The 18,399-nt window shown below is 43.7% G+C and overlaps 1 protein-coding gene across 1 annotated transcript; it reads left to right on the top strand.

Annotated features, from left to right (window-relative positions):
* The first annotated feature begins 3,254 nt into the window (after window positions 1-3,254).
* On the top strand, window positions 3,255-18,078 carry TNFRSF6B (TNF receptor superfamily member 6b). The gene is made up of 3 exons (XM_075347806.1): window positions 3,255-3,469; window positions 15,413-15,785; window positions 16,617-18,078. Exons 1-3 carry the CDS (start codon window positions 3,428-3,430, stop codon window positions 16,889-16,891), a joined length of 690 nt encoding a protein of 229 aa, XP_075203921.1. The 5' UTR covers window positions 3,255-3,427; the 3' UTR covers window positions 16,892-18,078.
* Window positions 18,079-18,399: the final 321 nt, after the last annotated feature.

Genomic DNA, 18,399 nt, shown 5'->3' with positions numbered 1-18,399 from the left:
GACCTCATGATATAAAGATTTTTGTGTGACTTGTGTTTTGCCTTAGGAAGTATGACACGTCTGTGCGGGGTCCTTTGGATCTGCAAGTCATGCTTTGCGGCTCTATATTAGTCATAAAACCGCAAATGAATTTTGCCAGGAATGTTCTTTAAAAAAAAAAAGTAAAATCTTCACAATCTTACTGATTTTCCCTCAAAAGGAGAGAGTTGTCAGAGAAGTCAGAGCAGGGAATCATTCTGACTAATGTGAATTCTTCTTCCATGATTGTAAATGTCAGTCTCGTAGTAACAGTGTTGGAAACCTCCTACAATATAGAGCACAGTGCCGAGGGCTGTGATTACGTAGTTTCGGGTTTTGGAATGTAAAACGTATTTCATATCAGATCATTGCCAGGATCTAAATGTTAAAAATGTTATCCCCATCATCTGTTTATAAGAGTTGTTTTTTACTCACTTGAATAGTTTGTCAGTCTTTCCACAGTGCGATCCAGAATTATGTAATTACAGAAATCTCCTAATTCGTTACATATCCATCTGATTACATAACCCCAATCAGCCATAACATTAAAACCTCCTGGATAGCATTATTTATTTCCCCCTTGTGCTATCAAAATGGCTGTGACCCACAGAGGCATTGGTTCCTCAAGACATTTTAAGGTGTAATGTTGTATCTGGCTCCTTGACATTAGTAGCAGATCCTTAAATTAAAGGCATTGTCTAACAATTCAGACTACTCCTCCATCCTATTGTTTCCCCCCACAAATTAACACTTCTACTCGCCGTTCCAGCCGTGTCGGCACTGCCTCTCCCGGGGCTCACTTGACAGAGGGGCTGTTCTCTCACTTTCCCCAGATGTGTTGATTTGTCCTAAGGAGGGCATAGCAAAGCCAAACCTGTTTGGCCTCAGGGATCTTGTGTCATAATAATGTCACGCAAGCCCCAGGAGAGGCAGTGCCAACACCAATAGAACAGCGCCGCCACCAGAGGTTAGTATAGATGTTATTTTGCTGGCGGAGGGTAACGTAAGGATGGAGAAGGGCTGTCAGAGTTGAAGACAACCCCTTTAAGTCCTCTAAGGCAGAGGTTCCCAACTCCAGTCCTCAAGGCACACGAACAGTGCATGTTTTCAGGATTTCCTTAGTATTGCACAGGTGATAATTTAATCACCTGCAAAGGTGCTGAATCCAACACCCATGCAATGCTAAAGAAATCCTGAAAACATGCACTGTTGGTGTGCCTTGAGGACTGGAGTTGGGAACCTCTGCTCTAAGCTTCAGCTTCCCTGGATCAATCTAGTTTTCCAGCACAGAATATAAGCACAGGTCTTATATTCACCATCTGGTGTCATTACCCTTTCTTGGCGTCACTCCAGTCCTGCCCTCCATCTTGTGCATGTAACTTCTGTCTGGACAAAAGTCAGAAGTTGCATAACAAGCTCTCACTATATCTCTATGAGAGACAGAGCAAGGCTCCCATAGACTTGTGTTGCTTTGTGACCTCCAGCCACTCCATGAATCACTGGAGCAGCTGGCTGGTGAGATACTGAGAAGACTGACCAGAGCAGTGGTGAGAACAGATGAAGACGTTAGTGAGTGAGCATAAGACTAGATGCAGGGGACTTAGATTTAAATCACCACTCCAGCGATGAAGTAGAAAAAAAAAATTGGAGTGGCATAGCCATTTGGAAAAATAACTAAACGTTCATGGCGTTGTTTCATATTTGGCAGGCAATTTAATTGCCTGCAGATTGGTTGTGCCTGGAGCAGTGAGACTCCTTTGACTGATTCATTGTAGGCCTTCAAAAAGTGCGCAACTAGGAGTTCACACATACAGCGTGATCCAGATTCAATAGAAAGCATAGGCTTAGTAGCCTATTCTTTCTGGTGGACTTTGTAACCTATACTTTCTACTGAATCCATGCATTGTGCATTCCTGTCTCCTGGGCTGCGCACTGTTGGGAGGGTCTATTGACCTGGACTCTCACAAATCTACAGTGTTTGCAAAATAAGAAAAAAAACCTGAATGTCTAGTTACTATTTAAGAGGTTGTCCACTACTTTAACATTAATGGCTTATCCTTAGGATAGGTCATCAATGTCTGATCAGCAAAAAGTCTGACAGCCTACACCCCCGCTGAGCCGATCAGTTGTTCCCGGAGCAGCCACCGGCAGTAGGCAGCTGGGAAATTCTCAGTTCTGGAGCTGCTCCACCTTCTAATATTGGCTGTGGCAGAGTACTGTACATCTGCATTCAATAAATAGGAGGAAGATGTGCAATACTTGGCAGTGACAACTATCATTGACAGGACAGCTACGGAACTGAGCATTGCATGCCGCCGGCACCAAGGATAGCTGATCGGCAAGGGTGCGGGATGTCCGGACACTGATGACCTATCCTAAGTATAGGCCATCAATGTAAAAGTAGAGGACAACCCTTTTAAGTCACTGCATCCATCAATGTCCCTTTCTTGGGTCAACTCTTGTCCTACCTTAGACCATTTTTGAATGTTCTAACCACAGCACCCTGAGAATTCCTCACAATACCTGCCATTAGGCTGGTGTCACATTCGTGTATGCCAACCGATGTGAGAGCATCAGATGTGATATATTAATGACCCTCGGCTCCAGCTCTGCCAACGTGAGCTGGGTGTCATGCAACTGTGATCCGATCCTGCAATTGGATCACAGCTGCGGAGGAGGGGGAGAGAGTAATATCTCCATCTTCTCCATTGTCAGCCTGTGCGTGGATCACACTGCCCTTGGATGTCATCCGATAGCAGTCTGATATTTTTCTCGCCCCCATAGACTTGTATAGGGGTGAGTAATCTGAGACTCGCAGACAAATGCAGCATGCTGCGATTTTTTTCTTCAGTCCGATCAGGACTGGTTACGTTTTGGCTTGGTCGTTCAGGATAAAGTGTGTGTGTGTGTGTGTGTGTATATATATATATCTATATGTATGTGTGTGTATATATATATATATATATATATATATATATATATATATATATAACATAAAAGGTGGATACGTACTTAAATGTAAGGGGTATGTAACTTGTTAGATCATACATGCTTATTATTGGTGGGTGGGTACCTCCACCTACGATCTTTTTGGGGAATTCCCGATCACATGCTGTGTGTGACTCACGCAAAAATAAGGGTCTGGCTATATAACTATCTGGGTCTCAGCGAACCCTAGAGCTCAGAAGGTGAGTGCAGCCCAGAATGAGTAATGGAGGGTGGGGGCTAAGGAAGTGAGCGCAGTGTAGAAGTAGAGTGCAGCGTGAGGAGGGGACGGAGAGCACAGCTGCCTAATACTTCTCTACCACTAATGTAATGTTTGGGTCAGGGTTGTCTGTCTGTTTTCACAATGACATCTGTTCTCTGCTCCAGGCTCTCCTGCCCCCCTGTCACCTGAGATGAGGAGCACATGATTGACAGCAACAAGATGAATTACTCCAGCACAGTCCAGGTAAGAAGTTTTCTCACGCTCAGTCTTATAAATTCTGTTTTCAAGCTTTTCTAGAACCACAACACTCGGCGTAGCCGTCAGAGAACTGTTAGAGAAGTGCTTAGTAAGACCTTGTTTTCACATTGTGGTCAAAATGCAATGTGCACACATCACATGTATCTGTTTATATACTGATATTGATATTTCTTGCAGTCTTCGTGTACGTGCTCACAATCCGAACATGCTGTGTTCTAGATACAGCGTCTTCTCTTGGAGAGACGCGAATGTTCTCCGTGGGAGAACGCTACATCCGTGCCCATAATCAGCGTTCTTGGTGCAGCACATTTTCGCTGAGAACACTCGCGTCTCCGCAGCATAAATTGACATGCTGCGGCTCGTGAAGCCACGTCTCAGGTCAGTTTATACTGTGGAAAAAAGAAGCACAGTGTCATGAGATTTCTAGAAATATTATCCACTGTGCTTGTAGTGCACAACACAGCTTATTGGACGCAAGGAAAATACGCTGTGACCAAAATGCCGCTATTCCTGATTGTGGGCACGCACCGTTAGGGCTCACTCACACCCCCGTATAAATCAGACCACTGGACGCAAGGAAAATACGCTGTGACCAAAACGCCGCTATTCCTGATTGTGGGCACGCACCCTTAGGGCTCGCTCACACCCCCGTATAAATCAGACCAGTGCAATCCAATAAAAAAAATGTTATTCAATGAGGCAGTGCTGATGAACATTTTTTTTGTCATACCGGTTTGGTCTGAGAAAAAAAAATCGCATCATCTTTTGATTTTACTCTGAAATCGGATGCCATAGAGCCACAGTACAGCGTCCGATTTTTACAGATATATTGCAATTCTGTAGTATAGGAAACTAAATGATTGATAGCTGCTGATTAAAAAAAAACAGCTTATATACAGATGATAAGTGAGAAAAAAATTGTAGTACTTTTCTGGATGAAAATCATACCAATATTTTTATACGCTCATGTGAGCTCGGTCTTAGTACAAATATAAAGGCAGTAATGCGTGTGCCGGCCATGGGTACAGGTTATGATCAAACTCTGAATCGTCTGATTCCACAGTCATACTTACAGCCATACACATACAATATTTATCTGCAGATCAGTGGTAGATCAAACTGCTTTGGTCATCTTTGTCATCAGTCTTAAAGGGAAGGTTTCAGTAACATTTGCTCCAGGCTAGCAGAGTTAGTGCAGTTTAAAACATAACATTTCCATTAATACCTCTTTGCAACTATCTGGTGCCACAATGTGCAGAAATTCATTGTATTCATACAAAGTAAGACTGCAAGTGCCATGGTGGGGGATGAAATCTGTGCACTTGCAGTTCGTGACTTTTTTTTTTTTTTTTTTGCTTCTTCCAGTGGGTGGTGCTCTCCAATACTTGATAGACAGTGCATACAATGGCTTCTTCCGTAGTACAATAATAACAATAATATTTATTCACTTACATAGCACTATTGATTCCACAGCACTTCATATACATTTGCAACACTGTCCCCATTGGGGCTCACAAACTAAATTCCCTATCTGAATGTCTTTGGAGTCCGTCACCTCTATTCTCCACTGTCCATAGAGCAGCGCAGGCGGGGGAAAGCTAAGAAGAGCCGAGGAATACAAGTACGCCAACCGGTACATTTGGAAGGCTAATTTGCAAATTATTAAAATACGAAGTTCTGCTCAGTAGGGCACCGGATAGTGGTGAAATAGGGCAGTGTAAACCACTCGCTGCCTGGCCGCGGTGCTTCTCCTGGGACGCCGCGGTGGCCTTGCCCGGTTCCGTGACCCCGGGTGTCAATAAAATGGCTGGGGACAATGAGGGTAGTTGCTTGTGACGCCATGGCCGCTGCGGGACTTCTCGGCTGGGGCAGATGACAACGCAGCTCGGATGGTTCAGCTCTCCACAAGCAGAGCTGTGGCCCAAGGAGGATGATGGTGGTGGTAGTGTCTCAGACGCTGACAGCGCTGGGGACGCGATGGTGTGGGCGCCGGCAATAACGGGTAGACACAAGAGGTGCAGTTCAAGGTCTCTTTACTCACTGCTTACATATGCAGCTGTCAGAAGGTACCGATCCCCGCTGTGATGGGCTCCAGCCTATCCCGGATACTTCGGTAGTCCCTTCTGTTAGTCTCCTTTCAATGGTCACCCTCCACCTCAGCTCCTGGGCCGTGGAACGGGTCACAGGTGCCTGATGCACTCCTAGCGAACCCTGGGATTACCCCTCTTTTCCTAAGACCCCTGGTCGAGCCTTCAGCTCCAGACCACGTGCCCCGAACTGTTCATTGTCTGCTGCTCTTCCCAAGTGCGACCTCACACGGACACTGTCCGGATACTAACTTCCCCTTGTGGAAGCCCCACCTCCCGGGTTCCTGACTAGTAGGCATGAGGTCCCATACCTCATGATGGCTAACCCAGCTCCTACCCTAGTCCCGTCCCAGTGACAGAACCGCTGTGTTATGTGTTGGTTGGGGTTGTGGTTGTTACCGGGGACTACCTCCTCCGCATCCGAGATGAATACTGCACCTTGATTGAGGTGCAGTACCCTGTGGCGCCTGAAGCCGCAGGGGCGCCACACTAGCCTAGGGCAAATGTTGTTGACAGATTCCCTTTAAGTTCCCCATACACAGAAGAATAATTTTGTCTGAACCTGTAATGTGCTTGGAGACCTGCTGAACCTTCCTTGAAGGGGGGTGAAGATCGGATAAACTCACAAACCTTTTATTCTCTAGAGATACGTTGCCAGCAGGGCTGTCTGGCCACAGTTTTCTCTGCTAAAAGCAACAATCGGAATGGTGAGATTCACACATCCATGTTTTGCTGTCCAAGTACAGATCACCATGCATGGGCTGGTCGCAGTCTCTTCACCCAAACTTGACAACTTCAGAGAGATATAAGAGGCTGTTGAGTTCAGGTCAGGACAACCGTGGCTGGGCCTGCATCATGGTCCCTGCTCAGAGTGTGAAATACGATTATGTAAATCTGGCTTAAGGCTGCGTTCACAAGCTGCGGTTTTTCCACAGTTTTTTTTTTGCACAATTATTTTAGTCTTGCTAGGAAACAATTGTCTCACTTGTAGTACAGCCATTACAATTGTCCACATGGTCTTGCAGGGGAAACGGTTGTTTCCCTGCAGTGCGTCCACTGCATATGAACGTAGCCTAAGCTGCCTCGTTTTCTGATAGTGGCCGCGTACTGCGCATCCACCTCCCATTCAAATCAATAGAAAGCGGAGGTGCAGTACACGGCCACGATCAGAAGATGGGGCAGCTCCGAAACTGAGCATTTTTGGCCACCTGCTCCCACCGGAGTCACAAAGAGGACGTCTGATCAGTGGGGGTGCAGGGCGTCAGACTCCAGCCGATCAGACATTGATCACTTTAATGAAAGGCCATCAAAGTAAAAGTAGTGGCCAACCTCTTTAATTGCAACGGATGTTATTGCAGCATAGAAATCATTTTTTACACTGCAAATCGCAACCATTTCCACAGATCCCGGGGGAATGTTCCCTCTAATGCCACGTGCACACATTGAGTATTTCGTGAGTTTTTTACCTCCGTATTTGTAGCCAAAACCAGCAGTGGGTGAAAAATGCAGAAGTGGTGTCGGTGTTTCTATAAGGCTATGTTCACACAGGGCGTTTTGTAACAAAACCTCATAGACAGGAAATAACCTGCGTTTTTTCAGCGTTTTTGCTCTTCCTCATTGCTTTGTATTGGTGAAAAACGGCGGCTAAACCGCTGAAAGAATTGACATGCTTCTTGCAAAAAACAAGCAGTCAGGAAAAAAAAGTGTTTGTGTGTGCATGAGATTTCTGGATTTCATAGGTTTTTCTGATACTGTAAGGCTCTGTGAACACACTGCGGGGTGGTTTTTTCCATTTTTTTGTGTTTTTTCTTTCAGAGTTTGATCAATCTGCAAAGGAAAACACATCTCGGCAAAGTCTATGAACATCGTGACTTGCTGTGCATATGTTGCAGATTTTGGTGCAGAAAAAAACTGCACCACACAATTGACATGTTGTTTCTCTGTTTTTCCCAGCATTTTTTCCTATCGCAATGCATAAAAAAAGCATCAAAAACATGCAAAACACAGGTTTTTTTTCTGCAGCGTTTTTCCTGCCAAAAGATGCAGTTTTAGGTGCAGAAAAACCAGAAACAAATTTGCAACATGGGAACATACCCTTAAAGGGAACCAATCACCGGGATTGTTGTATATAAGTTAAAGCCAGTGCTATACAGCCACTATCAGGCTGATTCTATACATACCTGCAGTGGTCAGCTCGGATGTATAGGTTTTGAAATCCAAGAAATTAAAGTTTTATAAAATTAGCTGCTTGTTGAGTGGCAGCAGCAAAGCAGCAGATAATATATTCATAGTTATCCCCTCCCCCTGATAGAATTAGCATAAGTATTATACAAACGATTCACTTTGTCTGTTGCAGGACCTGTGGTGAGGTCATACCCATGTGACCTGGTATCCAGCTTTGTTGGCTGAGGCTCCGCCCCTTCTGGTCACATGTGTATGACCTCACACAGGTCCTGCAAGAGACAAAGTGAATAGTCTGTATAATACTCATGCTAATTCTAACGGGGGAGGGAATAACTATGAATATATTATCTGCTCCTCAGCTGCTGTCACTCAACAAGCAGCTAATTTTATAAACTTTACTTTCTTGGATTTCAAAACCTAAACATCCGAGCTGACCATTACAGGTATGTATAAAATCAGCCTGATAGTGCCAGTATAGCACTGGCTTTAGTTATATACAAAAATCCGGCCTTAGGGGTGAGATGTCACAGAGTTGGCCTAGAGTCAGTACCTATGGATACTTGCATGGTATGCAAATGATATAGATATACTGCAAGGTTGACAATGCTGAAGTTGGTTTCTTATTCGTCCAGTTTCTTATTCGGGGCTGAAGTTGGTTTCTTATTCGTCAGTTTCTTATTCGGCAATTTAGTTTTTTCAGCTTTTTATGCATTTAACAACAAAAATAACACATGACAATAATAAAATACAATGCACTGATGTGCGCTAATATAAATACACTCAAAATCAGCTGCAAAAATTATAAAACTGGCATAAAAATGGGCATCAAAGTGGGCACCAAAGTATGTTAGTGAAAGGGTTAAATGGCTTTGGGCCACTGATCTAACACCACAATTGCATATCTAGTGATGCCTCTAATCAAACTGAAGTGACTCCAGCCTGGCCCAAAGTGGTTCTGGGCATCAGAACTGGCATCAAAGTGGGCACACAGCCAATTTTCACAGATTTGAATAAGTAACTGGTGTTTTTGAGGGGTTAAATGGCTTTGGGCCACTGATCTCACACCACATTTACATACCTAGTGATGACACACATCAAACTCAGATCACTACAGCCTGGCCCAAACAGGTACTGGGCATCAGAACTGGCATCAAAGTGTGCAAAACCCCAGTTTTACAGATTTGAATAAGTAATTGGTGTTTATGAGGGGTTAAATGGCTTTGGGCCACTGATCTCACACCACATTTACATACCTAGTGATGCCACACATCAAATTCAGATCACTCCAGCCTGGCCCACACAGGTTCTGGGCATCAGAACTGGCATCAAAGTGGGCACACAGCCAATTTTCACAGATTTGAATAAGTAACTGGTGTTTTTGAGGGGTTAAATGGCTTTGGGCCACTGATCTTACACCACACTTACATACCTAGTGATGCCACACATCAAATTCAGATCACTACAGCCTGGCCCAAACAGGTTCTGGGCATCAGAACTGGCATCAAAGTGGGCAAAAACCCAGTTTTCACAGATTTGAATAAGTAACTGATAATTTTGAGGGGTTAAATGGCTTTGGGCCACTGATCTCACACCAAATTTACATACCTAGTGATGCCACACATCAAATTCAGATCACTCCAGCCTGGCCCACACAGGTTCTGGGCATCAGAACTGGCATCAAAGTGGGCAAAAACCTAGTTTTACAGATTTGAATAAGTAACTGGTGTTTTTGAGGGGTTAAATGGCTTTGGGCCACTGATCTCACACCACAGTTACATACCTAGTGATGCCACACATCAAATTCAGATCACTCCAGCCTGGCCCAAACAGGTTCTGGGCATCAGAACTGGCATCAAAGTGGGCACACAGCCAATTTTCACAGATTTGAATAAGTAACTGGTGTTTTTCAGGGGTTAATTGGCTTCGGGCCACTGATCTCACACCATATTTACATACCTAGTGATGCCACACATCAAATTCAGATCACTCCAGCCTGGCCCAAACAGTTTCTGGGCATCAGAACTGGCATCAAAGTAGGCAAAAACCCAGTTTTCACAGATTTGAATAAGTAACTGATGTTTTTGAGGGGTTAAATGACTGGGCCACTGATCTCACACCACATTTACATACCTAGTGATGCCACACATCAAATTCAGATCACTCCAGCCTGGCCCAAACAGGTTCTGGGCATCAGAACTGGCATCAAAGTGGGCACACAGCCAATTTTCACAGATTTGAATAAGTAACTGGTGTTTTTGAGGGGTTAAATGGCTTTGGGCCACTGATCTCACACCACATTTACATACCTAGTGATGCCACACATCAAATTCAACACTAGGTATGTAAATGTGGTGTGAGATCAGTGGCCCAAAGCCATTTAACCCCTCAAAAACACCAGTTACTTATTCAAATCTGTGAAAACTGGGGTTTTGCCCACTTTGATGCCAGTTCTGATGCCCAGAACCTGTTTGGGCCAGGCTGGAGTGATCTGAATTTGATGTGTGGCATCACTAGGTATGTAAATGTAGTGTGAGATCAGTGGCCCAAAGCCATTTAACCCCTCAAAAACACCAGTTACTTATTCAAATCTATGAAAACTGTGGTTTTGGCCACTTTGATGCCAGTTCTGATGCCCAGAACCTGTTTGGGCCAGGCTGGAGTGATCTGATATTGATGTGTGTCATCACTAGGTATGTAAATGTGGTGTGAGATCAGTGGCCCAAAGCCATTTAACCCCTCAAAAACACCAGTTACTTATTCAAATCTGTGAAAATTGGCTGTGTGCCCACTTTGATGCCAGTTCTGATGCCCAGAACCTGTTTGAGCCAGGCTGCAGTGATCTGAATTTGATGTGTGGCATCACTAGGTATGTAAATGTGGTGTGAGATCAGTGGCTTAAAGCCATTTAACCCCTCAAAAACACCAGTTACTTATTCAAATCTGTAAAACTGGGGGTTTTGCCCACTTTGATGCCAGTTCTGATGCCCAGAACCTGTTTGGGCCAGGCTGGAGTGATCTGAATTTGATGTGTGGCATCACTAGGTATGTAAATTTGGTGTTAGATCAGTGGCCCAAAGCCATTTAACCCCTCAAAAACACCAGTTACTTATTCAAATCTGTGAAAACTGCAATTTTGACAACTTTGATGCCAGTTCTGATGCCCAGAACCTGTTTGGGCACGGCTGGAGTGATCTGAATTTGATGTGCGACATCACTAGGTATGTAAATGTGATGTGAGATCAGTGGCCCAAAGCCATTTAACCCCTCAAAAACACCAGTTACTTATTCAAATCTGTGAAAACTGGGGTTTTGCCCACTTTGATGCCAGTTCTGATGCCCAGAACCTGTTTGGGCCAGGCTGGAGTGATCTGAATTTAATGTGTGGCAACACAAGGTATGTAAATGTGGTGTGAGATCAGTGGCCCAAAGCCATTTAACCCCTCAAAAACACCAGTTACTTATTCAAATCTGTGAAAACTGAGGTTTTGCCCACTTTGATGCCAGTTCTGATGCCCAGAAACTGTTTGGGCCAGGCTGGAGTGATCTGAATTTGATGTGTGGCATCACTAGGTATGTAAATTTGGTGTTAGATCAGTGGCCCAAAGCCATTTAACCCCGCAAAAACACCAGTTACTTATTCAAATCTGTGAAAACTGAGATTTTGCCAACTTTGATGCCAGTTCTGATGCCCAGAACCTGTTTGGGCCAGGCTGGAGTGATCTGAATTTGATGTGTGGCATCACTAGGTATGTAAATGTAGTGTGAGATCAGTGGCCCAAAGCCATTTAACCCCTCAAAAACACCAGTTACTTATTCAAATCTGTGAAAATTGGCTGTGTGCCCACTTTGATGCCAGTTCTGATGCCGAGAACCTGTTTGGGCCAGGCTGGAGTGATCTAAATTTGATGTGTGGCATCACTAGGTATGTAAATGTGGTGTGAGATCAGTGGCCCAAAGCCATTTAACCCCTCAAAAACACCAGTTACTTATTCAAATCTGTAAAACTGGGGTTTTGCACACTTTGATGCCAGTTCTGATGCCCAGAACCTGTTTGGGCCAGGCTGGAGTGATCTGAATTTGATGTGTGTCATCACTAGGTATGTAAATGTGGTGTTAGATCAGTGGCCCAAAGCCATTTAACCCCTCAAAAACACCAGTTACTTATTCAAATCTGTAAAACTGGGGTTTTGCACACTTTGATGCCAGTTCTGATGCCCAGAACCTGTTTGGGCCAGGCTGGAGTGATCTGAATTTGATGTGTGGCATCACTAGGTATGTAAATTTGGTGTTAGATCAGTGGCCCAAAGCCATTTAACCCCGCAAAAACACCAGTTACTTATTCAAATCTGTGAAACTGCGATTTTGCCCACTTTGATGCCAGTTCTGATGCCCAGTACCTGTTTGGGCCAGGCTGGAGTGATCTGAATTTGATGTGTGGCATCACTAGGTATGTAAATGTGGTGTGAGATCAGTGGCCCAAAGCCATTTAACCCCTCAAAAACACCAGTTACTTATTCAAATCTGTGAAAATTGGCTGTGTGCCCACTTTGATGCCAGTTCTGATGCCCAGAACCTGTTTGGGCCAGGCTGCAGTGATCTGAATTTGATGTGTGGCATCACTAGGTATGTAAATGTGGTGTGAGATCAGTGGCTTAAAGCCATTTAACCCCTCAAAAACACCAGTTACTTATTCAAATCTGTGAAAACGGAGGTTTTGCCCACTTTGATGCCAGTTCTGATGCCCAGAAACTGTTTGGGCCAGGCTGGAGTGATCTGAATTTGATGTGTGGCATCACTAGGTATGTAAATATGGTGTGAGATCAGTGGCCCAAAGCCATTTAACCCCTGAAAAACACCAGTTACTTATTCAAATCTGTGAAAATTGTCTGTGTGCCCACTTTGATGCCAGTTCTGATGCCCAGAACCCCTTTGGGCCAGGCTGGAGTCACTTCAGTTTGATTAGAGGCATCACTAGATATGCAATTCTGGTGTTAGATCAGTGGCCCAAAGCCATTTAACCCTTTCACTAACATACTTTGGTGCCCACTTTGATGCCCATTTTTTTGCCAGTTTTATAATTTTTGCAGCTGATTTTGAGTGTATTTATATTAGCGCACATCAGTGCATTGTATTTTATTATTGTCATGTGTTATTTTTGTTGTTAAATGCATAAAAAACTGAAAAAACTAAATTGCCGAATAAGAAACTGACGAATAAGAAACCAACTTCAGCCCCGAATAAGAAACTGGACGAATAAGAAACCAACTTCAGCATCGTGCAAGGTTGTGTGTGTGTGTGTGTGTGTGTATATATATATATATATATATATATATATATATATATATATATATATATATATATAATATAATATATATGTGTATGTATATATATGTGTGTGTATATATATATATATATATATATATATATATATATATATATATATATATATGTGCATGTATATATGTCTGCATACATTGGATAGATCAGTATACTGTCCTATCTATGGTGCATTTAATTGATGGCTGATATGGTGTCTATTGTAATGATCCAGACAGCACTGGGGTTGCTTATTGACCCCGTATATGGACAAAGATCAATCACATCAGAGGAAATCCAGAGTCACAATGGGGGCGCACTACACCTGTTCCCGATCTGCCCCTTCTTTGTGCTATGCTACGTCTAGCATTTACCAAACTGATGGTTGCGGCCCGGCTGCTACAGCAAGACCTGCGAAAGATCGCATGGATTTCGCAGGATCGTAGTCATGCATATAAAGCTCCCAGCTTGACCAATCGGGATGAGATGCCCATATGTGCCCTTTTTAACATGGCACTTTAGCAAAGATTTTCGAGAAAGATCTCTTAAAAAATTGTTCCTAATCTCCTGCATAATTGTAGAAAGCTGGTAGTGGGGGACCCCAGATGTATAGGGCATCATTCACTTTGTGGACCCCTTCCGACGAGGGTGCCAGCTATACTACCACCCCAGATATTTATATTTTTTTTTTAACCGAAACTCCGTGTCTAAGGCCTTGTGCGCACTGGGAAATGGAATTTTCTTGAGAAAATTCCGCATGCTCTCAAAGATTACCGCACCCGCGGTAAAAAACCGCGGGAAACCGCACCCGAAAACCGCATGCGGTTTGCTGCGGTTTTACCGTGGTATTATTCGCGGTATTGCCGCGGTTTTGCCGCGTGCGGGTTGGGATGTGCTTTATTGCATTCAATGCAATAAAGCATATTGAAAAAAAAAAAAAAAAAGTAATTTAATTCTGAGATAGTAGATAGACAGAAGAATAGATAGAGGGATAGATAGATAGACAGAGGGATAGATAGAGGGATAGATAGATAGATAGACAGACAGAGGGATAGATAGATAGAGGACAGATCGCTGCATTTCCCACGGTCGGCAGTGAGTTCACATTACCGGCCGTGGGAAATGACCAGTAATTACCTCTGCTGTCTGCTGCTTTCATTCAGCGCTGTGTCTGTGACAGTTGCGGCTGGATGGAAGCAGCGCAGGACCTGTGGATTACGCCGGAGAGGTGGATTACGCCGGAGCTTTGGTGCGGGAGGGGTTAATAAAAGGGTGAACGAGGCTTGTTTGTTTTATTTAAAATAAAGGATTTTTCGGTGTCTGTGTTTTTTTCACTTTACTTACGGGTTGATCATGTCAGCTGTCACATAGACGCTGCCATGATCAAGCCTGGAGTTAATGGCGGTGGTCCCCCACCACCATTAACCCCTTGTATTACCTTGCTGCCACTGCTACACGGTGGCAAGAAGAGCCGAGGACACGCCGGTACTGCCGCATAATGCATGCGACAGTGCCGGGGCAGCTGCGGCTGATATTCTCGGCTGCGGGAGGGGGAGTGAGGCGGGGGACATTAACCCTGCCCCTCTCCCTCCCCAGCCTGAGAATACCGGGCCGCCGCTGTGTGCTTACCTCGGCTGGAAGGTAAAAATACAGCGGAGCCCACGTTCTTTGTTTTCTATTTTTCCGTTTTCTTTCTATGTGTGTTCTATGTGTCTGTGTCTATGTGTTCTATGTCTGTGATGTGTTCTGTGTCTGTGATCTGTGTGTGTTTACTCTGCACGGCTTCCTCTTCCTGTAATGACATCACTTCCCTGCAAACCGCAGACAGGCGATGTACATTACCGGAGGTAAACCGCGAAATACCGCAGGGAATAACGCAGGAAAACGCAGTGAACCGCACAGAATTTGCTGCCTGCGTTATTCCCTGCGGGATTTCATGATTAACATTGGAGTCAATGGAGTGAAATCCCGCAGCGATGTGCAGAAAAGAAGTGACATGCACTTGTTTTTGCTGCGGGATTCCCGCAGCAAAACATGCAGCTGTCAAATTCCGCCCAGTGCGCACAGGATTTTTTTTCTCCATAGGATCTGCTGGTGATTCACTGCAGAGATGTTATGAACATTTTCTGCAGCGAAACATGCAGCAAATCCGCGGAAAATCCGCGGCAAAATCCGGTAAGTGCGCACATAGCCTTAGGTAGTTTTTAGCATGGTGTAAATTGGGAGGGGGATTAACCACAGACATTTTGTCTATCGCCTTTGCTGTAATTACAGGCATAAATGAATGACAGATAATTTGGGGGATATTGACGCTAACGCGTTGTTGCTCTTTTATGCGCAGGTTGTGGCAAGTTTATTTCTTGTAACCATAGCAACAGCAAACCAGTCTACACCCACCTATGAATGGACGGATGAAACAGGCGAGACCCTTACATGTAAGAAGTGCCCGCCGGGGACCTACGTGGAACAACATTGCTCCTCTAAAACAGACACCGTGTGCAAAACGTGCCCAGAGGAACATTATACCCAGTACTGGAATTACCTGGACAAATGCAGATTCTGCAATGTCATCTGTCAGGAAGGAGAACAAGTAAAATACGAGTGCAATTGCACCCACAACAGGGTATGTGAGTGCCAGCCTGGCTACCACCATAGTGGCCACTACTGCGTCAAAGATCCACAGTGCAATGTGCAGGAAGACAAAGAAGAGGAAGGTGAGTGATGGAGAAATAACAAAAAAATGTACATTTATTGATATAGCTTAGCAAGCAGAGTTGTAGTGTAAATCATGGTGGATGGACTTAAAATAGCAAAGCATGAGTAGTCAGGTAGGAGACAGTTCTGTCTATATCCTATTTAAAGACCCATTCATAGAACTGCATTTGAGTTGTGGGGGTGATTAAAAGATTTTAAAGGGGTTGTCCCATGAGCAAAGTTCATTTTAATCAATAGATCTTGGAAAAATAATAAGTTCCATTATTGGACGTGTTTAAAAAAAAGTGTTCCTGTGCTGATATAATCTTATAAATGTCTCCCTGCTATGTACTGTGTAATGGCTGTGTCTGACCGTACAAAAACATGGTCTGGTCATACCATGTCTCCTGGGCAAGGAAGAAATAAAAAAGTATGTAGACATTACAGCAAGGAATCACAAATAATTCTGTCTTTGAGGAAAAGATTTTTTTAAAAATAGGCAGTGAAATGCTTTACCTCACAAGAAGAATCAGCTGTAATCCCATCCAGTAAAATCTTTATACTCTTACTTCCTCCCCTGCCCAGGAGATATGGTATGGTCAGAATGTGTCCTGTACAGTCAGACACAGCCATTACACAGTACATAGCAGGGGCACATTTATAAGATTATCTCAGCACAGGAACATTTTATATAAAGATATCCAATTGTGGAAATTATTATCATTCCAAGATCCATTGATTAAAATCAACTTTAAACTTAACTTTGTTCATGGGAAAACCCCTTTAAGCTTCCACCATTGCAGCCATCTTTTGCTGACGACTTATATTTTTATCCTTTACTCTACCCGCAGGTGATGAAGAATGTGACAAGCTTGTCATAGATTTTATCGTGAGTCTCAATATTTCCAACAGCACCTTCCGAAAACTGGAAAACAGCATTTATAACCACAAAGGAAGAAGGCCTGTCTCCCAAAGAAGGGTTAGAAATCTATTAAGGGATTTCAAAGACAAAGACCCAGATCACCCCCTGCTCCCTCGACTTTTTAGTGTCTTAAAAAAAGCCAACATTTCAAACCTGGAAAAAAAGCTGCAGAAGAGATTCTTAGAGCAGGAAAATTCTGAGTAGCAACCGTGGAATAAGACTAAGAGGCACTTTGCACACTACGACATCGCAGCTGCGATGTCGGTGGGGTCAAATCGAAAGTGATGCACATCCGGCGTTGCAGTCGATATCGTAGTGTGTAAATCATTTTTGATACGATTAAGGAGCGCAAAAACGTCCAAATCGTATCATCGGTGTAGCGTCGGTCATTTCCATAATTTCGGAAGGACCGATGTTACGATGTTGTTCCTCGTTCCTGCGGCAGCACACATCGCTGTCTGTGAAGCCGCAGGAGCGAGTAACATCACCTTACCTGCGTCCTGCGGCTCACGCCGGCTATGCGGAAGGACGGAGGTGGGCAAGATGTTTACGTCCCGCTCAGCTCCGCCCCTCCGCTTCTTTTGGCCGCCTGCCGTGTGACGTCGCTATGACGCCGCACGACCCGCCCCCTTAATAAGGAAGCGGTTCGCCGGCCAAAGCGACGTCGCAGGGCAGGTGAGTGCATGTGAAGCTGCCGTAGCGATAATGTTCGCTACGGCAGCTATCACCATGATATCGCAGCTGTGACGGGGGCGGGGACTATCGCGCTCGGCATCGTAAGCATCTGCTTGCGATGTCGTAGTGTGCAAAGTGCCCCTTACACATTTAGGGCTCAATCCGAGGTCCGTAATTCACATACATGTTCTGTGCTTTCAAATAATAGAATGTGTACACCTTACAGTCTATGGCATTGTTTACATGTTTGGGGGGGTCTTTTCAGTGGGTAAATATTTTTTATTTTTATTTTTTTTTTAATTTTTTTACAAAGACGTGTGATTTTGATATGATGGACGAATCAAAATCACACATTCCAGTCTACGGGTCATTTTAATTCAGACAGCACATGTCATCCATGTGTTATCCCAGTGCTTGAAAAATATATTTTTATATATTATATTGATTATGAAAAAATAGATGATACACTGATGGTAAAAGCAGGTACACAAATGAAAAGTGGATGAAAATCTGATCAAAAAATCAGTTTTTATCAATGTGAGATAGGAAACTTCATTTTGAAGAATTTCAGGAAACATTTTATAACTTTCACAAAGTTTTTTTTTAACTTTTGTACTGTTGCATGGATGTTACCTCCTACTGTTCATTAATTTATTATAAACCTCCCCTCTCCCATTCATATACATAAATGTCTTTGTTGTAAAATTTTTGAATATTTTTCACACAAAAAAAAAGATATTTTGTATAATTTTTCTGTCTTGTGTTTTTTTTTTGTTTCGTTTCATATAATCAGTGAACCTTCCACATCGCCTTCAGGTGCGGCATTGCCTGCTACTTATATTGTTCATCCTGATCCTTCTGGTTCCTAAATTGATTATGGTTTAGAATTACATAGGCAGAGGGAAAAAGGAGAAGTAATTTAGAAATACAGAGTTATATGACATTCAACAAAAATTAGGTGAGGGTCATCACGGCACAGGAAAAAGACTAACACAACACTTGACATAGTGGATTAATAGGGCTTCTCCCAATTCAGT

Source organism: Anomaloglossus baeobatrachus, chromosome 5, assembly GCF_048569485.1.
Source record: "Anomaloglossus baeobatrachus isolate aAnoBae1 chromosome 5, aAnoBae1.hap1, whole genome shotgun sequence".
In the NCBI taxonomy this organism is placed as follows: domain Eukaryota; kingdom Metazoa; phylum Chordata; class Amphibia; order Anura; family Aromobatidae; genus Anomaloglossus; species Anomaloglossus baeobatrachus.
This window is presented reverse-complemented; position numbering and strand designations above follow the sequence as displayed.